The sequence below is a fragment of the Haemorhous mexicanus genome, chromosome 12 (assembly GCF_027477595.1).
Source record: "Haemorhous mexicanus isolate bHaeMex1 chromosome 12, bHaeMex1.pri, whole genome shotgun sequence".
Lineage (NCBI taxonomy): Eukaryota > Metazoa > Chordata > Aves > Passeriformes > Fringillidae > Haemorhous > Haemorhous mexicanus.
Window position 1 is genome coordinate 3,825,352 of NC_082352.1, and position 19,239 is coordinate 3,844,590.

A 19,239-nucleotide genomic window follows, 5' to 3' on the forward strand; every position below is an offset into this window, starting at 1 on the left:
TACCCCCGCCCGCGGCTCCCGGCCCGGGTATTTACAGCTGGAACACCTCAGACAGTAAAGAGTTATTGCAACAAGACAGCACTTGCCTCTACGGTCAAAAATCTCAACAGGTGTTCAGAATCATGACTTGTGGATCCCAAAAGGCATTGTTAAACATGCAAAAACATTACTAAACAATATTATCTAACTTCTACGGCTGTCAAATACTTGACCTTAATAAGGAAACCAATTACAAAATACTTCCTTGTAGTGCTATACAAAAGTTATAAAATTAAGATTCTATCAACCACTTTTAAATATTCCAATTTTTCAACAGTGCAGTTTTTCACGTCTTTATCACCACTGAACATTCTGAAGTAAAAAACAAACAAAAAAAAAATCAGCAAATTAGATCAAAGTGATGTAATCTTTGGATCCCTTTATTCCTGTGGCCTTCATATACATACACAGACACAAATGACCAGGTTTCTATTTCAGCGTATCAGAAAGTTGCAACTAGTTATCCAGAATTGGCAAAAAGTCCATACTGTCATTTGTGACTTCGTGGTCTTAGAACCAGAGTCTCAATGTCTCCAAGCTACGGTCTATCAAAATGCAAACAACTTCAAACACTAAGAATTCTTTAAATTGCTCATGTCTACAGGTATTACAACAAAGTTAACGTTTCAAGAATTGACAAATGGAGACAGACTTTTATCCCAGGCATTCCAGGAGAATCACCAACTCGTGTGCCTGGTCCATTATTAAAAAAAGTTAATATTTCTCACTAAGTAAAATTAATTGCAAATCTTGACATATGAAAATTCCTTTTCTCCTTTTTTTGAAAATATCTCCTTAACTTGGTCAAATCCTGTGATATACCAGAAACTACAAAATCAAATTCTTGCAAGAGCAGTGAAGCGTGTATCCAGTTTTGTGTAATGGAAGAACATTTTCAAAACTTCATTATAGTCCAAATATAAAATCAAACATTTAAGCTTGAAAAGCTGCTAAAGAAAAAGAAACCCAACTAATTCAGTGTTCTTCAGCATATCAACTTTCTGCAATAACAGTATGTTTACCGACTTAAAAATGTTTATTCTTTAAAAAATTAGTTGCTTTTTATACAGCTATACAAAGTTTGTAATGTTTCTTTGGCAATGGGATATAATGGAATTTTACAACTATATAAAAACTTTCCTTTGCCTAAGAAACAGTATTTACTGTGTGTACATATCTGACTGACAAAGCAAGTTTTCTACTGTCCAGCACCCTAGTTGATACAAGAACAACTACCTCAAAAGGGATTTTACAGGATTTCCAAAAAACAACCTTCGGTGGGTCAAAACACTCACAGTATCGACGGCCTTCTGCATACCATTGTCCTTACAACTTGAAGCAATTATCAAATACAGTTTAGTAATAAGAAAAATCCTTTCAGTGATGAAAAAATACTTAAAACTCCATCGAAGTACTGCTTATAATTAACTATACATAAGAAATTACTTATCCTTCTGTCTCAAATATATTTAATGCTTACTGTTTTCAAAGATGGCCATTTCTCAAAAGTAACTGCATTACACCCCTTTGAAATTAAATAGTTAAATCCCAGTGCTGGTGACAAGTATACAGCAAATTAACTTCATTCTTTGCAGAGATCAAAACTAATTCTCTGATTCAAGAAGATCTAGACGTTCACCTGGTTTGTAGCTTTCTTGTAGACTACGCAGCAACTTTGTTGTCTTTCTGGAGGGAACAAAAGAGGGAACAGGGTTAAAATTCATTCTGCAAAACCAACCCTACAAACTAATCTGGGCAACAGCCCTGGGAGCAGCTGTGCTGTGCTGGCTACTCCCCATGTCCTGCAGCAGAAAGGAGACCTCAGGAGGAGATCAGGTTGGCATCTGGTGAAACCCCCTCAGTCTGGCACTGAGCAGAGCAGCTCATCACTCCGAATACAAAGCACAGCACAAATCCTCAGCCCTTACACCGCCTCCTACTCAACTGGAAGGCAGCAAAACTCTCATTCAGAAATTCAAATTGCTGATCTCCAATCCCTCATTTCCATTCACGTTCAGCTACCCAGAGTTTCTTTAAGTCATAGGACTAACTGTTGAAAACTAATCAAGGAACAGGTGAGGGATGTCTCACAACAGGGAGAAATGTGCTGTCATATAACCCCCCATTTTTTTCATTTAAAAAATTTAAAATTTCTATTTAAAAAAAAACAGATTCTTGTTTGTGAAACTCTAACTGCTCATGCAATAAACTAGCAGAATTCTAAAAGCCTAGTTTATCTGAACCAATCTGGATAGCTGTCTGATTTTAACCAGTACACCAGTCTACAAGATTTGCGCCAACTCATTCACAAAGAATTCAAAAGTTGGTTGCACAATGGAAGCAAGTTAAATTATTCCCTCTCATCCTTTATATTTTACAATATTGCTTGGAAAAATGCTTGCAATTTACATCTCTAACACTTGCATTCAATCTGTAGAACTTTTTTCCCTTTCTTTTTCTTCTCCTCCCCAATAGCAGCTATCAAATAGCTACTCAGGGCATGTGACAAAAGGCAACCTTTATTTTTGGCTATTGATAGTAAAATGATGCCATGTAACTAAAATTTCAGCATTAATGGACTTCCAAAAAAGTAGCTCAGAGCCCCTGCAAAGTAGTTCTAGTTCCAGCAGAAAGTTCTAGTTCAACATCAAATCTAAAAGCAGGAGATTGTGACAGCTCCTTTCCCAGAACAGTGGGCTGGGTCAGAGTAACATGAAGTGCACTTTACCCTATATTCGAAGTCAGCGAACTCCCTGCCTCCACGGCCCCCTCGGAATCCGCCGCGGAAGCCGCGGGGGGCGGGGAAGCCGCCCCTGCCGCCGCCCCGGCCTCTGCCCCCTCGGAAGCCGATGACGCCCCTGCCCCTGTAGCCGCCGCGGCCGCGGTTGGGGCGCAGGGGGATGCCGAAGGTCTCGGCGTTCAGCCGCCGCTCCTCGGCCCAGGTGGGTCGCCGCTCCCTGCAGCACAGAACCAACAGGGATTGCTGGGAAACGCTTGGGAAGGAACGGAGAGGCGCCCCCCGCGAGAGTGCAAAACGAGACATGAATCACACGGTAAATCTCCACAGTATCCCTTCCACAAGAACAGAGGTGTCTGCCACAGCTCACTGGGCTCATCAAGAAGGAATATGCTACAGAGTCATTAATTAGATATTATTAATGCTCTAAGAGTTTGCCATATTGAAAAGCACACTCTGCACACAGTATTATTTGAAGCAAGAAACAGTTTGCAGTTACAGATGTTATTTTATCTGGCTGTGAGTACAACCAACAACTCCCCCTCCCCCTCCTGCAAGTCAAAATAGGTCAGCAATCCACATCATCGTGTCTAATAAAAAGGCAGCAGCAAAAGATAAGCTTTAATTTTTCTGAAATGCTATCTGTCCATTTGAACAACACCACTGGCCGAGACAGTTATGAAATCTGCTTAGAAACCATTACCAAAGCAGTGTTATAATTGATTTAACTAAAGTGTTAATTTAGCAGCAAAGCAAAACAAACAAACCCCTTCACATCTTAGTAAATCTGGAAAGGAGATTCTAGAGCCTGTGCATGAAGTTCTAAGAGCCTGTGCATGAAGTTCTTAAAGCATGGCTCTAAAACACCCTAAAATACCTTCCCATGACCATATTGCACTTGCCCACAGAGAAATTTTGCACTTCTTATTCCCATTTTATTTTTGCCAGCTGCAAGAGGAAACAAGCTCTAATCACCTTTGACTCAGAGTTGACTGTAATGAGTAGCACTGACAGTACCTTATGATATAAACATGCATGAAGCAGACTAACAAGCTTCTCCTTGCAGGCCATACCTATTGTCATCACAGGAAATGTTATCAAAGAAGGATTTGGTTTTGTCATAGTAGCAATTGGGTCCAAGTGGATCTTCCTCATCAGCATTCCCTTCGCTATTTTGGGTATCAACACCTGAGTCACCTTTGTCTTCTCCATTTACAGGCTTCTCTGGTTTCTCAAGTTTATCTTCTGGAAAACAAAAAGTAAACAGAAGCCTAAAAAAACCAGCACTGTTAAGTTATTCCCAGTCAGAGAGGAACTATATTGAACGCTACAAAAATAATTTAATGTGGAAATCAAATAACTGGACATGTAAATTAGGATGTATTGCTGTCTGGAGGTTTCTATGCTTCCTGTGGGTTGTTACCAAAAAACCCTGCAGCAGAACAGATTTGATACCCATCTATTTTCTCCCCTCTTCAGCTACCTCCTTCCCAGGCTTAAGAGCCTCATTCAGTAAATCCTCCTAAAAGTCATCCCATTGTTTTGTTCATCCCTGTTGTCCTTCTCCTTTGCCTTCTGGTTTTGCTGCCATCTCCTCTGAGAAGCAGGGCCAGCATTCTGACTTTGTGATGTATTTATTTCCTAATAATGCCTCAAGTTCAACTCACTGTTTTAACCAGTACTGAAAACAAAGCTGCCAGTTCAACAGTAGCAGCTATTGCTATCTTCAAATCTCATTGCTAAATGTCTACAGCTAAAATCTCACAAACATTTCAACAGCTATTTATGTTTAGCATTCCCTTTTCTCTTTATTATTCTGAAAAAACAGTATCAACAGCAAACCACCAACTGATTGAAAAATGATCCAGAAAACAGGTGAGCACCACAGGACAGATCTTATGGGACTCAACTGGTGTTTTTACTCTACATTGAAATCTGACCATTTATTCCCACCTCTTGTTTCCCAGCTTTTAGGCAATCATTCACTGAAATAGGGAACTCACTGTGTTAACCTGCAACAATTTTGTCCAAAAATAGTAGCAGCAGTGTAACAAACAGGTGGCTGGTCACAAGAGAATGAGGTAATCAAAACAGAAGCCTGCTAGAAAACGAGTGCTGGCAGCATGGTTTCTAACTACTCTTGTGTTCCTCTGGAAAAGGATAAAAGCAAGGAAATGCTAGAAACTTTCAAACAAACTCTCCTACATACTACAATGAAGTTCTGATCCCAAACTCCTTTGCTTTTGACATTAGAATTTTGGTCTAATAATTGAAAACCTAAAACATGGATTTTCTTTTATTGCATCCTTTCCAGAACTTTAAAGCAATAAACATTATTGTGAATTCTAGTTAAATAATCTGCATTTTAAACGACTTGTTAGAACTTCACAGATGATACCTGCTACTTAAAATTTGTTAAATCTCAAACATGACCCAAGTATTTAATTAACATATGACCCCAGTTTACTTATTAATTGGTTTTTAAATTTATTTTTTAATGACTGCGAACAAGACTTAATACTATATGCCTTTTAAGAGCTGTTCTCCAAGGCAGGATCAAAACAGCAAGACAGAGTTTTTCCAAGCTCAAATCTAAAGCAAAAATTGTTTTACCTTTTAATTTAAGTTTATTATGAAATTCTCTATCAATTTCCTCCTTATTGAATTGTGCATTTGCACTTTCAAAGTCAAAGTCCTTCTCAAACTTCATTGGACCATCCCTCCTAATACCAAATCTTCCTCGGCCCCCTCTGTGACCTCCACGGCCTCTCCGTACTGCAGGCGCACCTGGAACTGAAAAAAGGAAAATTCTGATTGGTTTTGCTTTGTGGATTGGCTTTTCTCTGAGGATGGTGGAGGGTGTTTGTGTTTTGGTTTGCTTTCTAATGCCTGGGGTTACAGGCTGGGACTTCAGAAGTGCACGAAGAGAATGCCTGTTGTTTTAAGTCCCATCAGAGCAGCTTGTAATCTGTGAATTCACTTACAGTAATGATGAAAGTGGCACAGAAAGCATAAAAGAACTAAATTTGTGTGTTAAAAGACTCTCTAGAAGTCATTAAAAGCTTTTGGAAGACAAGTTAAAATATTAGTGGCTTTTCAGTCAAGTATATTTCTAGAAAGGCTTTTATTTCATGCTATTATGTTTATAAATCCATTATATAAACATATACTTGATTTATATTTCTATTTAAATTGATTGCTTAGTATAAAAAAACTAGAAAAGATTTTTCTTTCTAATGTTGACTTCATTTGCTTGTATTCTTCTGGCTCAATGCGAAGTTGTTACCCTCTCAAAGAAAAATGTGAAAGAATTTATATATTTTAGTAAATTTTAAAAAAATGTATTGTTCTGAAAGCAATGATAGCTATTTCTCAAAACATGATTTACCAATTTGTCGTTTGTTTTCATTTCTGAGTTCATTTTCTGATCTTGAAACCTTGTGTGCTTCAGCTAAAGTTGGAAATAAAAACATGATTTGTTTATCCAATTAGGTATTTTTGATCGCACTTTGTATATATAGTTCAGATTTTTAAAAAAATCCAAACCTATAAATGTAAATCACATGTTTAAATCATAAAAGAAAAAATAAGTAATTTAGAATATATGCTTAAATTTAAAAAGAAATATGTATCTAATCCAGGTCTCTGCTGGCCAGCCTACCAGTAGTAGACAGCAGGAAAATTCCTGTGTACTGCCCTTTAAAGGAGCACTTTGTATGTGTATGGAAGGAATTAAGCTGTATGAAAACTGTCCAAAGCTACCTCGCCTGTGCTCTTGGTTCTCTAGGGATTTTTGGCTTGCAGACACCAAAGGTCTGGTTTGTACAGGACTCCTCCTCCCAACTGGTGCTGGAGTGGGCAGGTGGGCTGAAGCTGTTTGTACAGCTTGTTCCATGGTGGGGCTCCTTCTCAAATGGTCCATCTGAGGGCTTGAACGACCTGGGGAAAAAACCAAACCAAACCCCACAGGGTTATTTCTCATCTACAGAGGTGAGTTACTGGAGTTACTGGTCTCAACCAATCTAGACTGACAGGTATATCTGCCTTAGCAGTTAAGGTAGCTGTGTCCAAAAAAAAAAAAAAAAAAAAAAAATCTGCACCATCAGATCCACTAATTCAGAATAAGAGATGTTTATGAATACCCCCTCCCTCAGTCTAAAAAGAATAATGGGTAGGACACCCAATCCCTACCAACCCATTAATGATGTACATTTAGCTGTAGAATCAAACTTTGGCATTGATTGGAGGAAAAAATGCTCCTTCTGCCTCCCTGGGATGCCAAGTGGGAAGAGGCTGCTGCCAAAGGCAGCTGTGATGCTGCTCAGGCACTGCTGCAGGATCCCTGCCCATGCAAGGACAGAGGCACGGGCTGGGCTCAGAGCAGGGAAGGAGCTGGGGGAGCTTCCCCACACAGCCCTGCTCACACAGGGCCATGTGCAGCAAGGGGCTGCACGAGAAGCACCTTCAGAATGGAGCCACTGATCCAGCCAGACAAGCTTACAACATCAAATAGGTAAATCTACTAAGAAATTAGAATAAGACTCAAGTCTCAGTAAGTGAAAGAACAAGGTTCTATCTATCTCATTACAAAACTAGCAAAAAGAAAACAATAAACCAAACCCATGAACAAAACAATAAATCCAACCATACCACACTTGCAATTGACAAAGACAAAAAATATTTTTAAAAGCAAACACTCAGATAAGACCACAGGAAATGTTGTGGCAGAATGTATGTTCACCCAGAGCATACCTCATACATGTCCACAATCATACAGACTTTAACTGCAGAAAGTCAAACTTCTGTTTCAACAGAGAAATGCTCAGCATACTTTTGCCCCTTGCACTAATCCAACAAAGTAGAACATATTTTTGGCAACCCACTCAACTAGTCCTAGAAACACCCCCTATCAGGTATACAAACCTCACCTGGAATTTAGGAGAAACTGTTTGCTCTAACTGTTTAGCATTTTAACATGACTGCATAATTTAAAAACAGCATTAGGAACGTATCTAGGCACACACTTTGACAGCAAGGAAGAGTAGAAGAGCAGGAAATAATGGGGTTTGGATTCTTAAGGAGCAATGTTAACAACATCTGCATGAAGGTAAGGGTGAAAGTGTTCAGTGTTTAGTTTCTTTTTTCTTTGCCATTCAAATATCATCCAGAATCTAATTTTTTCCAATATTACATAAACTGTCCATACAGTTCCTCTTAATATTAAGCTGATTTAAAAGTAATGTCATCACCTCTACAGGAAATCAGGTCTGCTGTTAATATCATCTATGTAACTATGCGTGAACAGAAGAACTACAGTTAGGAATAAAGATTTTAAAATTTTAAGCTGAAGGACTTCCCATTTCACTCAGTATGAAGTATCTGCAGTTCTGCCATGTTATTAGCAAAACTAAATACTGAATTCCACATGTATCTGTTTGCTAACACTATTTCACTTAATTAAGCCCTACTTCTCAGTAGAGGTGCTTTAAGGATAACAATAAATGTGTTACTACCTGCAGAACTCCAAGATGTAGAGAAAACACATTTAAAGAGCAAACACAAAACCTCTCAGTGTCTCCTGGGTTTAATACCAAGTGTTTTCATGAGAGAATTCAGTTGTTTGGCTGGCATTTCTGGCAACCACCAAAATCACATGGACACAACTAGTTAAAAAAAGATTGAAGTTACTAAAAAGACTTTACCTTGAGACATCTGTGTTTTTAGTGATCTTGCATCTGTTGTAAACGCAGAACCAACTGCAGTGCCTTGGGACATGCTAGCACTGCCTGAAGAGTCTGTTCCAAAAGATGTTAAAGAACCTCCGGCTTTGAAAGAAATAGTATAGTTGTAAAATCTGGTTTAGACTTTTTTTTAACTAGCACTAAATGATTAGTGAAGCTTTATTAGGCAGTCATTCTAGAGTACATGTAAGTCTGCCCTTCCCATACACTTTTAGTTTATTCTAACAGATGTATGCACATAGGCTGGTATCTTGATTTTTTCAATCTAAAATGAAAAACAAAACAGCACTTCTAACTTCACCATCACAAGTATTAACAAAACACATCTTATGGAGCCATACATGTTATTGGTATATATTTCCACTTAAGAACCTTTCAGCAAAAATATGACTGTCACATATTATTAACTGATATCAAATGATGGCTAATTCTAATGTTTTCAGTACCAGGAGTAACACTGCTGCCAGAACAGTTATGAGACTCTAAGTTCCTATGAGAAAAACTAAACTGTGAAATAAACTCTCAGGAAGAAAGGAAAGTTGGTTGGTGAGTCTCAGAGAAAATGTGCAGTCTAAGGGAGCAACTTGCCCATGCAGCTCACAAATACTTCCAGCATCTATTTCCCACCTAGACAAGACCTCACAAACAGCTGGAGGATTGCACTGGCACATGATTGCTGAATAATCATAATCCTTAGTTAGGGCACACAGCACATGGTCAACCAATGGCACAGCTATGGGGCTTCTCTGGAGGGGCTGCCTCTACCACTTGTGAAATATAATGAATACTGGTCCCTCTGAGATAGGTGTCCAGTTCTCAATCATAATTACTTTAAGATGCAGACTACGAAGAACTCTCTACTTTTGAGCTAAACTGCAGAACTAACAGAGATGGAAGACTTGGAATCTGCCTTAGGATAAGACACTGATGAAATTCTAAGCAGTGGTTACTGCCTGTGCACACAGAGTGCTTCACTCCCAGGAAATCACCAGATAACCAAAGTGAACCTACCAACTCCCACAGCGCCGAACTGCTGCCCCACCAGCGGGCTCGGGCTGAACTGACTGTACGCAGGCATCCTGCCAAAAGGACCATAGGACCCCACAGACTGGAATGAAGATGTAGTCGAAGATCCTAGTGAAGACTAAAGACAAAACACACAACACACTAGCAAAAATTCACATTTACACCAAAATTAGGAAATAGTTCTGTGAGGCAAGACATGCAGAAACTCTAAAATAAATATTTTCACAACTACATACGGCTTAGAAAGCACTTTTACCCTTCCACCATGACAGACCTGTGGAAACAGTAACACAGAATTTTGCAATCTTTTCCCTATAACCTCAGACACCAGACTCTCCTGTCCAACACACACATATAATATTTGTTGGTAAATTAGGAAGTGTCCTGTCTTTTTCCCTGACGTTTCAAACCCCATAGGTACAATAAGACACCCAAGCATACTGGAGGAGGCTGGGGTTATCACTATTATTGGGGTTCACAGTAATCCAACTTCACCACTCTTGACTACAACTGACAGAGGGACTTGCACCAAATTTAATAAAAGTCCTTGGAGAAATGCAAGGGTACATCATAAGGAAGTTCAAGGATTCTATCCTACAGAATAGATGAAGTAGAAGAATTGTATTACATGGGATTATCGACCTCCATTTGAAGCAAGAGATTTCCTCTTGCTCTCAGGGATGACTTATAAGATGCTCCATAAGCACAATCAAAAAGCCAACAAATTTCTGCGAAAGCTATTTATCAGTCTGTTTACTACAAAATGACAGACTGATCAAATCTGAAAGCTTCAAGTTGTAAGTTGCTTTCCCCTCAAAACCAAGTATTCACTATTCAAATAACTGCCATATAGTATGAAGCCTGTTTAAAACATAGCCAAATGAAACACTTTAAAGTCAAAATTAGCAAAAAATGTTGAACACTAAAACAAAAATAAAACTAACAAGCAAACAAAAGCCACTAATTATCTGGAGATATTTCATCATCTACTCCATTTGATTTATACCCAGTCTGATCTTCCCAAGAACTATGTGTCCTAAGCCAAGTCCCTTTCAAAAAAGGCATCAAGACCTACAAAACATCATTAGTTGGCTTTGAAAAGACAGAAGCTTCGGTATGTAGTGCACGGTGCTAGTTAAGATTTCAACATTCATTTTCACAGTTAAAGAATGTGAGAGGAGAAAATCCTTCCAGAGTTCTTTACATTGGGTTGTGAACCTTACAGTGATGAGCAGTTTAATTTTTAAACACAGCTAGAGAGCACTTAAGCTAGCAAGCCACCAGTTCAGCAACAAAGATTTACACCTCTGTTGTGACTTACCTGAACAATGGCAGGGTCCTGTGGCAAGGAGCACTGAGGTTTTGGTGGCTCACAGACAGTCAGGTCTTTAATGTCGCTGCCACGGAATATGATGTACTCGAAGACCTCATCGCGAGGTGGGATGGGTCTGTCCGTTGGTCTGTCTTCTGTACCAAAGGAGCGCACTGCAGAGGTGGGAAGGGACGAAAAGAAGGAAACATCCCACATTCAACAAAAGGGTTTCAAATATACTGCAGAGACCAACAGCTTTAAATAAAAAGGATAAAATTTCATTGAGAAAAAAACCCTTCTTGAACAGGCATCATATTCTTCATCAACTCTCCTCAGACAAACGAGTAATTTAAGCTAAAAAATCTGAGTTAAAACCCAAGCAGAAAGACTGAGACGTCACTTATGCTGTTAATTACATGTTGAATATTTCGATGTTTTGTGAGGGTAAGGGGAAGCAGCAAGGCAGGTTTTTTTGGCTGCTAAGTCAATCCTATGAATCAAGGAATAAATGAGTTTACATACTTCATATTCTGCATTTGCAAAACAGGAAAAATATGCTAATACTACTAAAATCTGGAATATAAAGAATTACCAAATGTGAATTTCTCAAGAGATTCAAAATTTAATAAAACAACAAGAATTCTGTGGTCTGTGTATACAATTTTCCCTAAGCAAAATGCATTCTTCTTGCTGGTGTAAGGTTCATATGTTATATGATCTCTGCCAAACTAAGCAAACTCACTGGGGCATAACTATCTTCCTAGTGTGCACCATACCAAGACATCAAATTCCTTGTATGAATTCCAACAGCCTTCTGACTGCAGAGCAATGAAGCAATCAAGCTCTTCCTTTTGCACTACGGATAATCACCACCACTGTACATGGATACCACCACTTTGCTGTCACTGCCCTCTCGGAAACTTTTCCCCACCCTTAGACTGCCAACCCTGGGGGGCAGTATCAAATGAAACAAACAAATAACTGAAGAAGAGAATTGTCTCCAAGGGCTAGTTGTGTAAGCAGAAACTAAACAATGGATTCAACCAGAGAGGGCAAAAAAACAAACCCCCAAAATCATGACAGTCACATTTAATCACAATCTCATTAACATGTAGGAGCTTAACAATCCCTCATGACTGTTTTTGCTCCAGCCTTTTAGAAAGTGTTGGTTTGCTTTGCAAGGTACAGGTTATGCTGAGAAAAAAAAAAAAAAAATCTGTATTTTGCTTTAATTTACCAGAATTAGATTTCCCTCCATTTTCAGATGCATCAACATTTTGGAGACATCATTAGGCACTTATTTGCAGCCACAGAATCATTAGTCAAGAAAAGCAGAGTCTCCCGTAGAGATGTATAAGTGATACTGAGTCATTTCTCAGGCTGCACCAGCCATCTTCCATCACTTTTGCTTCTTGTGATACTGCATAAACAGAGCTTAACATCAGGTATTAAAATCTTTTTAAGAAGCATAATTCAGGGGTAAAGAGATCATGTCCACACTACAAAGAAAAATATCATTAAGTAGTTACAATTACTTTGTTCATGTATCATCTAGTGAGCTGACTTTCATTATCTTCTCTGTTTCTGTACATCTGAAAGTCTGCTCTGAATGGTACTACAAAGTGTGAGCAATGTAAAAAGGCACACACTGTTCAGTTAATGCCAGTCCTTGTTAGGAAAGGAATCTGTCTTGTTTTCCTCTACAGAAAAAAAATGTCTGGAGCTTAAGAATTCACAGAAATTAACTCAAAGCAATGTACAGTAGCTTAATAACATTATCAGTTGGTCATGTGCATTCCTGGGTCAATTCATTGCATTGCTTTTTATTCACCAGGCTTTTCTATTTCACTATATTGACCGTGGATCTACCCTCACTTTCTGGCCATCTTATACTCTGTTTATCAGATAACTACTAAATTATCTTAGACTTCCATTCCATCATTTGACCTGCTGCCTTAGCAAGTAAAACCAGTGGTGATTTTGTACTGCTTCTCTCTGTTCCACATTGAAATGGTTTCTCTAGTAGCCATTTCTACATAGTCTACAAAGGTGCACAAAAATGGCCAGAGTGTGATCAGTTAGTTACCAAAGGATTTTACTTTCCAGCTAAAGTGAAGAAACTGCTCTACAGAAACACCACAGAGAAAGGGTAGTAAGATGGAGGGTTGCATCTTGCCATTACATGGAAATAAAAATCCAATGAATTGTGGAAGAAATATGCTTTGAAAGTATTTCTCTTAAGTCAGAGCTACACTACACAGTAAGTATTTTAATATTAGTATCAATGTCCCATGACACATATAGGAACAGTTCTAACACCTAGCAATTACCCTTACCCATTCTAAACCAATTAAAAAAAAAGGGAACCACCAGACTTACATCTACTGATGTGCTGAAAGGAGTAAAGGGATTTCAGTGTATGTTAAAAAACAGTGTCTTTCTCCACACCATGAAATTACCATAACATCAAAAGGAAGCCTTTCAGGAACAAAATTTAGAATTAATCTTTAGGATATTCAACTGTCTATGCAGCTAACTCAAGACACTGATAGGGTTGCCAATAGTTTATCAATAAAACACATCAAGGCTTGCTACTGAAAGGCTGACTCTTCCTTTACTTCTCCCCTGCCCCAAATCAAACAGGTTTTATCACAGCCTTCTGCAAAATATAAACATAATTTCATGCAATGAAGATTTGCTCTGCTGGAGAGGGGTAAGCAAACACCCTGATTTGCAGCTCAGAGTCATTCTCTCACCACAAGCAACCAAAATAACCACTCCAAGTCCAACTTCCCTTCAAAGCAGGAACCAGAACTGCATGTGTGGTGATCTAAGAAGGGCTACCAAATGAGTCTACCCCAGTCAGGTCCATCAGGGTAGTGCTAAGGAGTTGAAAGTTACTTTTTGTATATTGCAAAGGCACACCTACCTTTACAGTTTGTGTTTTCCTCACTTAGATTAGGATTTAACACAATCTGAGCTCATGAAAGTAAGAAGTCTAATATTAGAAGTGGCCAGTATAGCAGGATTTTAGAAAGAAATAGTGTTTCTGAGTATGAGAAAACATGATAAAAGCTAAGTTGCCAGAGTATCAAATGCACAAGGTATTGGAGCAGCCGGAGGCTTAGAGCTCTGTCCAGCTCTGACTCATGGAGAATTTCCTCAGACTATCTCCTTCCTCCAGAACAAGGTGCCGTAGTTCATTTATAGCAAAATACTGAAGAGAGAGAAGATTAAAACAAGCACAAAAAGATTGTCTTGTGAAAGACAGTCTTACAACTGCAGTAAATCTAACTAATTTTACCTTGTCTATTTCAGGATTGTTTTTTTCTTTTGTTTTTGAAAGAACTAAACTGGCTTAAGGACTTGCAAACAAAAGGGCAAGCAGTACACGTTAAAAGCAAACATTTTTTTGTCAGTGTAAATATACACAAGTCAGGAGCTAGTTAAAATAACTAACTCTCTTGAGCCTATTAATCTATACATTTGTGCCCAAGTAGTTCCACCAGCTTCATATATTTGGATTGTGGTATTACTACACTATGATATTTTAATGTATATTACCCTAGCATACTACTGTAGCATTCAATGGCAACACTGCAACTTTCCCTGTCAGTTAGTTAACAGATACACTACTTGTTGATTAACACAGGGGATCGAAGCAGAATGTTAATCAGAAGTGAAGCCACTGACTCTGCTCCCCCACAAGGTGAATTCCAGCAAAGAGGCAGGTCAGGCTGCACAGCACTGCCACTCTGCTCCCTGAGGAGCAAACACACACAGGCACCAGGAGGAGCATGACCACCGAAACGAGAGCACCACAAGTGAGCACTTATTTCAGTCGCTACCTCCCTCCACACATCACAACCCTTCCACTGCAGACACGCTTTGATGCCTGCACACCACAGCAGCTCGTTCCTCCAGAACAATTGCCTCAGCCTGCATTCCCTTACTTGCAGGGAGATGGAGCAGGCTTTGACAAGAGGAATTTTTCTGCTGTGACATACTGTGCCCAAGTTTGGTTTGGCACCCAGGCCCTAACCTTCAAGACATGCAAGGAGCATGTTACTTAACTGACTTAAAAATACATTCCTAAAAAACTGATAGAAATTTAACCCTTCCCTTTCCTGCTCCCACCCCTGAATAAGCTCAAGCTCAGGATTTCAACTTTCCTCTGTCTGCATTTCTGAGTCACCTGCCAATAACGCTCTGTAGAAGTCTGAAAGGGAAGTTTTCCTTTGGACGTGTCATTATACCATGGACAACACTATCAGATGGCTGAAAATGCCAGAAGTTTAACTTCTTAAAATTACCAAAAGCTGTTTCATTAGTATCTATCAATTATCACAGGCCCCAATGCAACTCTCAATGGTCCAAGAGTTGCTAAGTGAGAACTGATGCCTTATAGCAGAGACAATATATAATTTTGTTTCTTATACTCACATACCTAAGGATTCCCTGTTGTTGAAGGAATCAAGCTTTTTCTGACACAATATGGCTGTTTTTACACAGCTTACCTCCATTAAAAATAACTCTCTCTAAATCAGTGCCTTGAAATAGAAAAGCATTATGTATAACTAATATGAAAGATCACATCTCCCTTTTAGTGCCACAATATTTAAGATCAAGCACTTTGATTATTCTGTAAATGCCCCAGGTAGGACAGCAATCATTTTTCAGCAAGAAAACTACCCATAGCTTGCACAATCCTCTTAAATTGCTTGGGCTTAATGATGTTTTAAAAATTAATAACGAATTCTTTAAAAATTAAGTGTTAACTAGAACCATGAACTAGAAGGACATTTCAAGTTATTTTAACGTGAGGCTTGACAATAGGAATGAGTGGGTTTTGGTTCCACACACTGTCTCTGAAAAGCTGTTGATCCAAAGAAACATGCACCAATAACATTTAAGAACCTCAAATGTCTGCACAGTTTGCTTAGTGTTTGGAATCCACTATGGACGGGTGTTTCCCCTGTTATTTCAATAACTATACACTTCACACACTTTGTGAAAGGATGCATCACTTCACCCTATCAGACTCCAGCTTAGGATAAAAATGTTATGTTCAATATTTAACAGTTCCTATCTTTCTCTAACTGTGAGACAGAGGCCACAAGTTTTGCTCAGTGAAAAGATCACCACGTTGTAAACAAAATGCTGATTAGAGAACTAGAGCAGATTGCCCCCAGTAAGGAAGGACTACAGCCTGTGCTGGCAGCCCAAAAAACTCATTTCTGTCAGAAACCCTCAACAATTTAAGACAAATGAAGTCATTCCATGAACACAACTCCATGAGATTAATCTGAGACTTTGGTTCAGCCCACACAAATCCTATGGTTGGGCAAATCTGCAGTTATTCAAGAACAGACTCCACCTCTACTTTTGCACCTTGTGTCACCGTTTCAGTATCCTCAGTTAGAATATGAATAATGCTAAGGTGCCCTGCATTCAATTCAGGGAACAGCCATGTCACACACACTACACAGCTCAGCAACTGAAAGCATCAAGTCGTTTGGGATGGTTTTTTTTTTTTGGTCTCTTTCTCTGGCAAAAAAAAAAAAAAAAAACAAAAAAAAAAAAAAAAAAAAAAACATTTGTAGTCAAGATTCACAGTAAACAGTTCTAGTGTGACTTCTGGACTCAGCACAAGAAGAGGAGGTAGCTGTTAGCTGATCAACATATTTACAGCTAGAGTACAAGTTGTTCTTCTTTCACAAACAGATGTGGCCAATAACTAAGCACTTCTGCCACCTTGCATATACACTGTCATAAGCATTCAATGGCCTGAGCCTGCAGAAACCTGAATGCTCTCGAGTGGAGCATTCTGCTCATGAGCACAGAGAGCTGCTCCACAGTCTAACATGTTGTTAGCAGCTCCACATTAATCTCAAGATTTTTTGTTCCAGGTGGCCTAGAAATACTGGTTTATTCTCTTCTGAATCATAACACTATTACAAAATACACATTCTTCAGCTAACTCAGCCAAGTTTTATTAAAGTAAATTCAGTGGTTTAGATTTACATTTCTAATGAGAGCTATGAGAAGAGAGTAGATCAGACTTGTAACTGTATGATCCATCTTAAATATAGAGATACAATCCACTTTGGCAGATACACCGCAACATGACTTAACCACTCTCGAGAAGTCATAAAAAATTGGCTTGGTCAGCACTAAATCAGTCTAATTTTGGACAAGACTATCAAAATGTCCTCAAGGATAGGATTCTTTTTCTATGTGCTTTTGCACAAACCTTAACAATCACAGCATGCAACTGGAATTTCTGAACATTTATATTTAATCACAACATCCAGTTTTTACGTGTATAAACCAAAACCACCGTCCTTTCAATGCAACTCCAGCCAGGCAATTTAACCTAAAGGCAACTTCAGAAATAAGTCAAAATCACACAGTGAAAGCAAACTCTGCCCAGTAAGCAAAATGTGCAAGCCTGGGACCAAACCCACCATAAGGTGTTTGAAAGCCCATGTATCACAATTTACAAAACAGAGTAACTTATTTCTTAAACAATAACGGGGGGAGGGTGCTGCTTGCGAGGAGGGAAAGCCTTAAAGAGACACAGCGCACAAACAAGAATTACCACAAAGGCCAGCGAAATGAACACACTCACAGTACGCAGCAGCACCCCGGGCAGCTGTGCAGAACGGACCGGACCGGCGTTAAGCCTTTCCTATTGGCCAGGAACCGAGCTCTGGAATCCTCTCTATCCCAAATACTTCATTTACAAGGACTAATTTTTCCTCTCACCTAATGGCTGCATAGACTCTCTGCTTTTACATATGGATTTGGATTACTTAGCAAGACTTCAGAGATGCAAGAAGTGCAAAGGAAAAAATGCTGAGTGTTGCAGAATCTATTATAAAGAGGTTATTAAAAGTTCTGACTTAATGTTTTACCTTGAGAATGAATTACCATGCATGAGAATCACTGAAGTCCTTCGGACGCCCAGTTTCAAAAATTCTGGTTTTTGCCCCCAACTCTCTTCTCAGTAAACCTGTCTTTCTAACTTTCTTATACATTCACAAAGAATCCTCTTTCCCGATATATATAAAAGTGCGCGTGTGTGTATATATATATATATATATATATGTGTGTGTGTGTATATAAATCTTGTGGCCGATAACATTCTAGTAGCATTTCGAACTACACTGTGCCATACACCTCCAAAATTAACAGCTTACATTCAGCTTTTGTCGGTAATCCAGCACTCAGGATTCCCTTCAGACCCGAGCTGTCTGCCGTCCTAAGACGCAGAGCAACCCAGCCATACACAGCCCTATAGCCTGTAGGTCTGGAATTCTTAACGTCGCGAAGAAAAACCTCTTTCTAGCCTCCCCCTCCTACTCCCTTTCTCGCCCTAGCTCTGGACCGCTTTCACCGCCACGGGTTTCATACTCGCACTCTACTGAGAACACCTCCGAGCAGCCCCCGGCACGGAACCGCTGCCGGCTCCTCTCGGCGAGAGTGCCCTCCCGGAGCGGGGGGAACACGGGGAGCGGGGCCTCGCAGCGCCGCCGCTCTCACGCCAGACCCTCTCTCGCTTCCACCTCCCCCGCAGACGCCCCACCGGGAGAACGGCGGGACGAAGCGGGCTCTGACCGAGCTCCGCCGGGCCTCCGCAGGCTGAGGCCGCCCGCCGGGACTCCTCAGCGCCCGGCCAGCGCCGCGACTCCGGCTCCTCGCCCGACCCCGGTTCCGCGGCCTCGATCCCGTCCCGCGGCCGCGCTCCCCTCCCGCCCCTCCCCGAGCGCCGCCGGGCCGCTCCCGCGCCCGGCCGCGTCCTTACCCTTGGCCAGCGCCACTGTGGAGTTCTCGGTGTCGATGGTGTACAAGATCCCCTCATAGCGGATCTCAGCCTTGGAGATGAGGCTGATCTTGCTCCCGATGTAGGGCGTCCCCCCGCTCATGGCGCTGCTTCTCGGTCAGGGACACCCCTTCGCCGCTGCCGAGGGCTCCTTAAGCTAGGCCCAAGTAGCCAAGCAAGCCCGCCCCTGAGTCGTAGTACGCGCTATTCTCCTGTCGCCCCGAGCCGCCGCTCCCCACACAGCGGACCCCCCGGCACAGCCCTCAGCGGAGCGCTCAGCACGGCCCGCGCCCCGCGGCTCCCAACATGGCCGCCGCCTTCATCTTCCCTCACAGCGCCCCCCCGCCCGGCCCGCCAGGTGCATGCCGGGAGCGCGGCTACTCTCGCGAGAGCTGCGGGCGGGGACGCTAACTTGGGGGCGGGAACGTCACGGAGCGGCGTCGGGGCTCCGCGCGCCACGGCGGGAGCGGAGCTTCGGCACCGCCGGGCCCCGTCCGGCCCCGCTTGGCCCCGTTCGACCCCGTTCGACCCTCCCCGGCCCCGCTCGGCACCTCCTGGC

At 40.8% G+C, this 19,239-nt stretch overlaps 1 protein-coding gene across 2 annotated transcripts; it reads right to left on the bottom strand.

Annotated features, from left to right (window-relative positions):
- Positions 1 to 398: 398 nt before the first annotated feature.
- On the bottom strand, positions 399 to 19,031 carry LSM14A (LSM14A mRNA processing body assembly factor). Of its 2 annotated transcripts, XM_059857798.1 has the most exons (10): positions 18,663 to 19,031; positions 10,865 to 11,028; positions 9,529 to 9,661; positions 8,479 to 8,601; positions 6,539 to 6,715; positions 6,165 to 6,227; positions 5,390 to 5,569; positions 3,850 to 4,021; positions 2,768 to 2,996; positions 399 to 1,725 (listed from the first exon to the last, which is right to left on the bottom strand). In XM_059857798.1, the coding sequence occupies exons 1-10, from the start codon at positions 18,781 to 18,783 to the stop codon at positions 1,702 to 1,704; spliced, it is 1,386 nt and encodes a 461-aa protein (XP_059713781.1). In that variant the 5' UTR covers positions 18,784 to 19,031; the 3' UTR covers positions 399 to 1,701. The 2 variants fall into 2 exon arrangements, with proteins under 2 accessions (XP_059713781.1, XP_059713782.1); XM_059857799.1 differs by lacking the exon at positions 6,165 to 6,227 and having other exon boundaries at positions 18,663 to 19,029.
- Between the last annotated feature and the right edge of the window lie 208 nt (positions 19,032 to 19,239).

Excerpts from the sequence above, each read along its gene's own strand:
- LSM14A (XM_059857798.1), bottom strand. The coding sequence starts at position 18,783 with ATGAGCGGGGGGACGCCCTACATCGGGAGCAAGATCAGCCTCATCTCC. Across the intron at positions 9,662-10,864 it reads AGGACCCTGCCATTGTTCAG|TCTTCACTAGGATCTTCGAC; the intron begins GTAAGTCACAAC and ends TTTTGTCTTTAG. Across the intron at positions 5,570-6,164 it reads TGAAAACAAACGACAAATTG|TTCCAGGTGCGCCTGCAGTA; the intron begins GTAAATCATGTT and ends TCCTTTTTTCAG.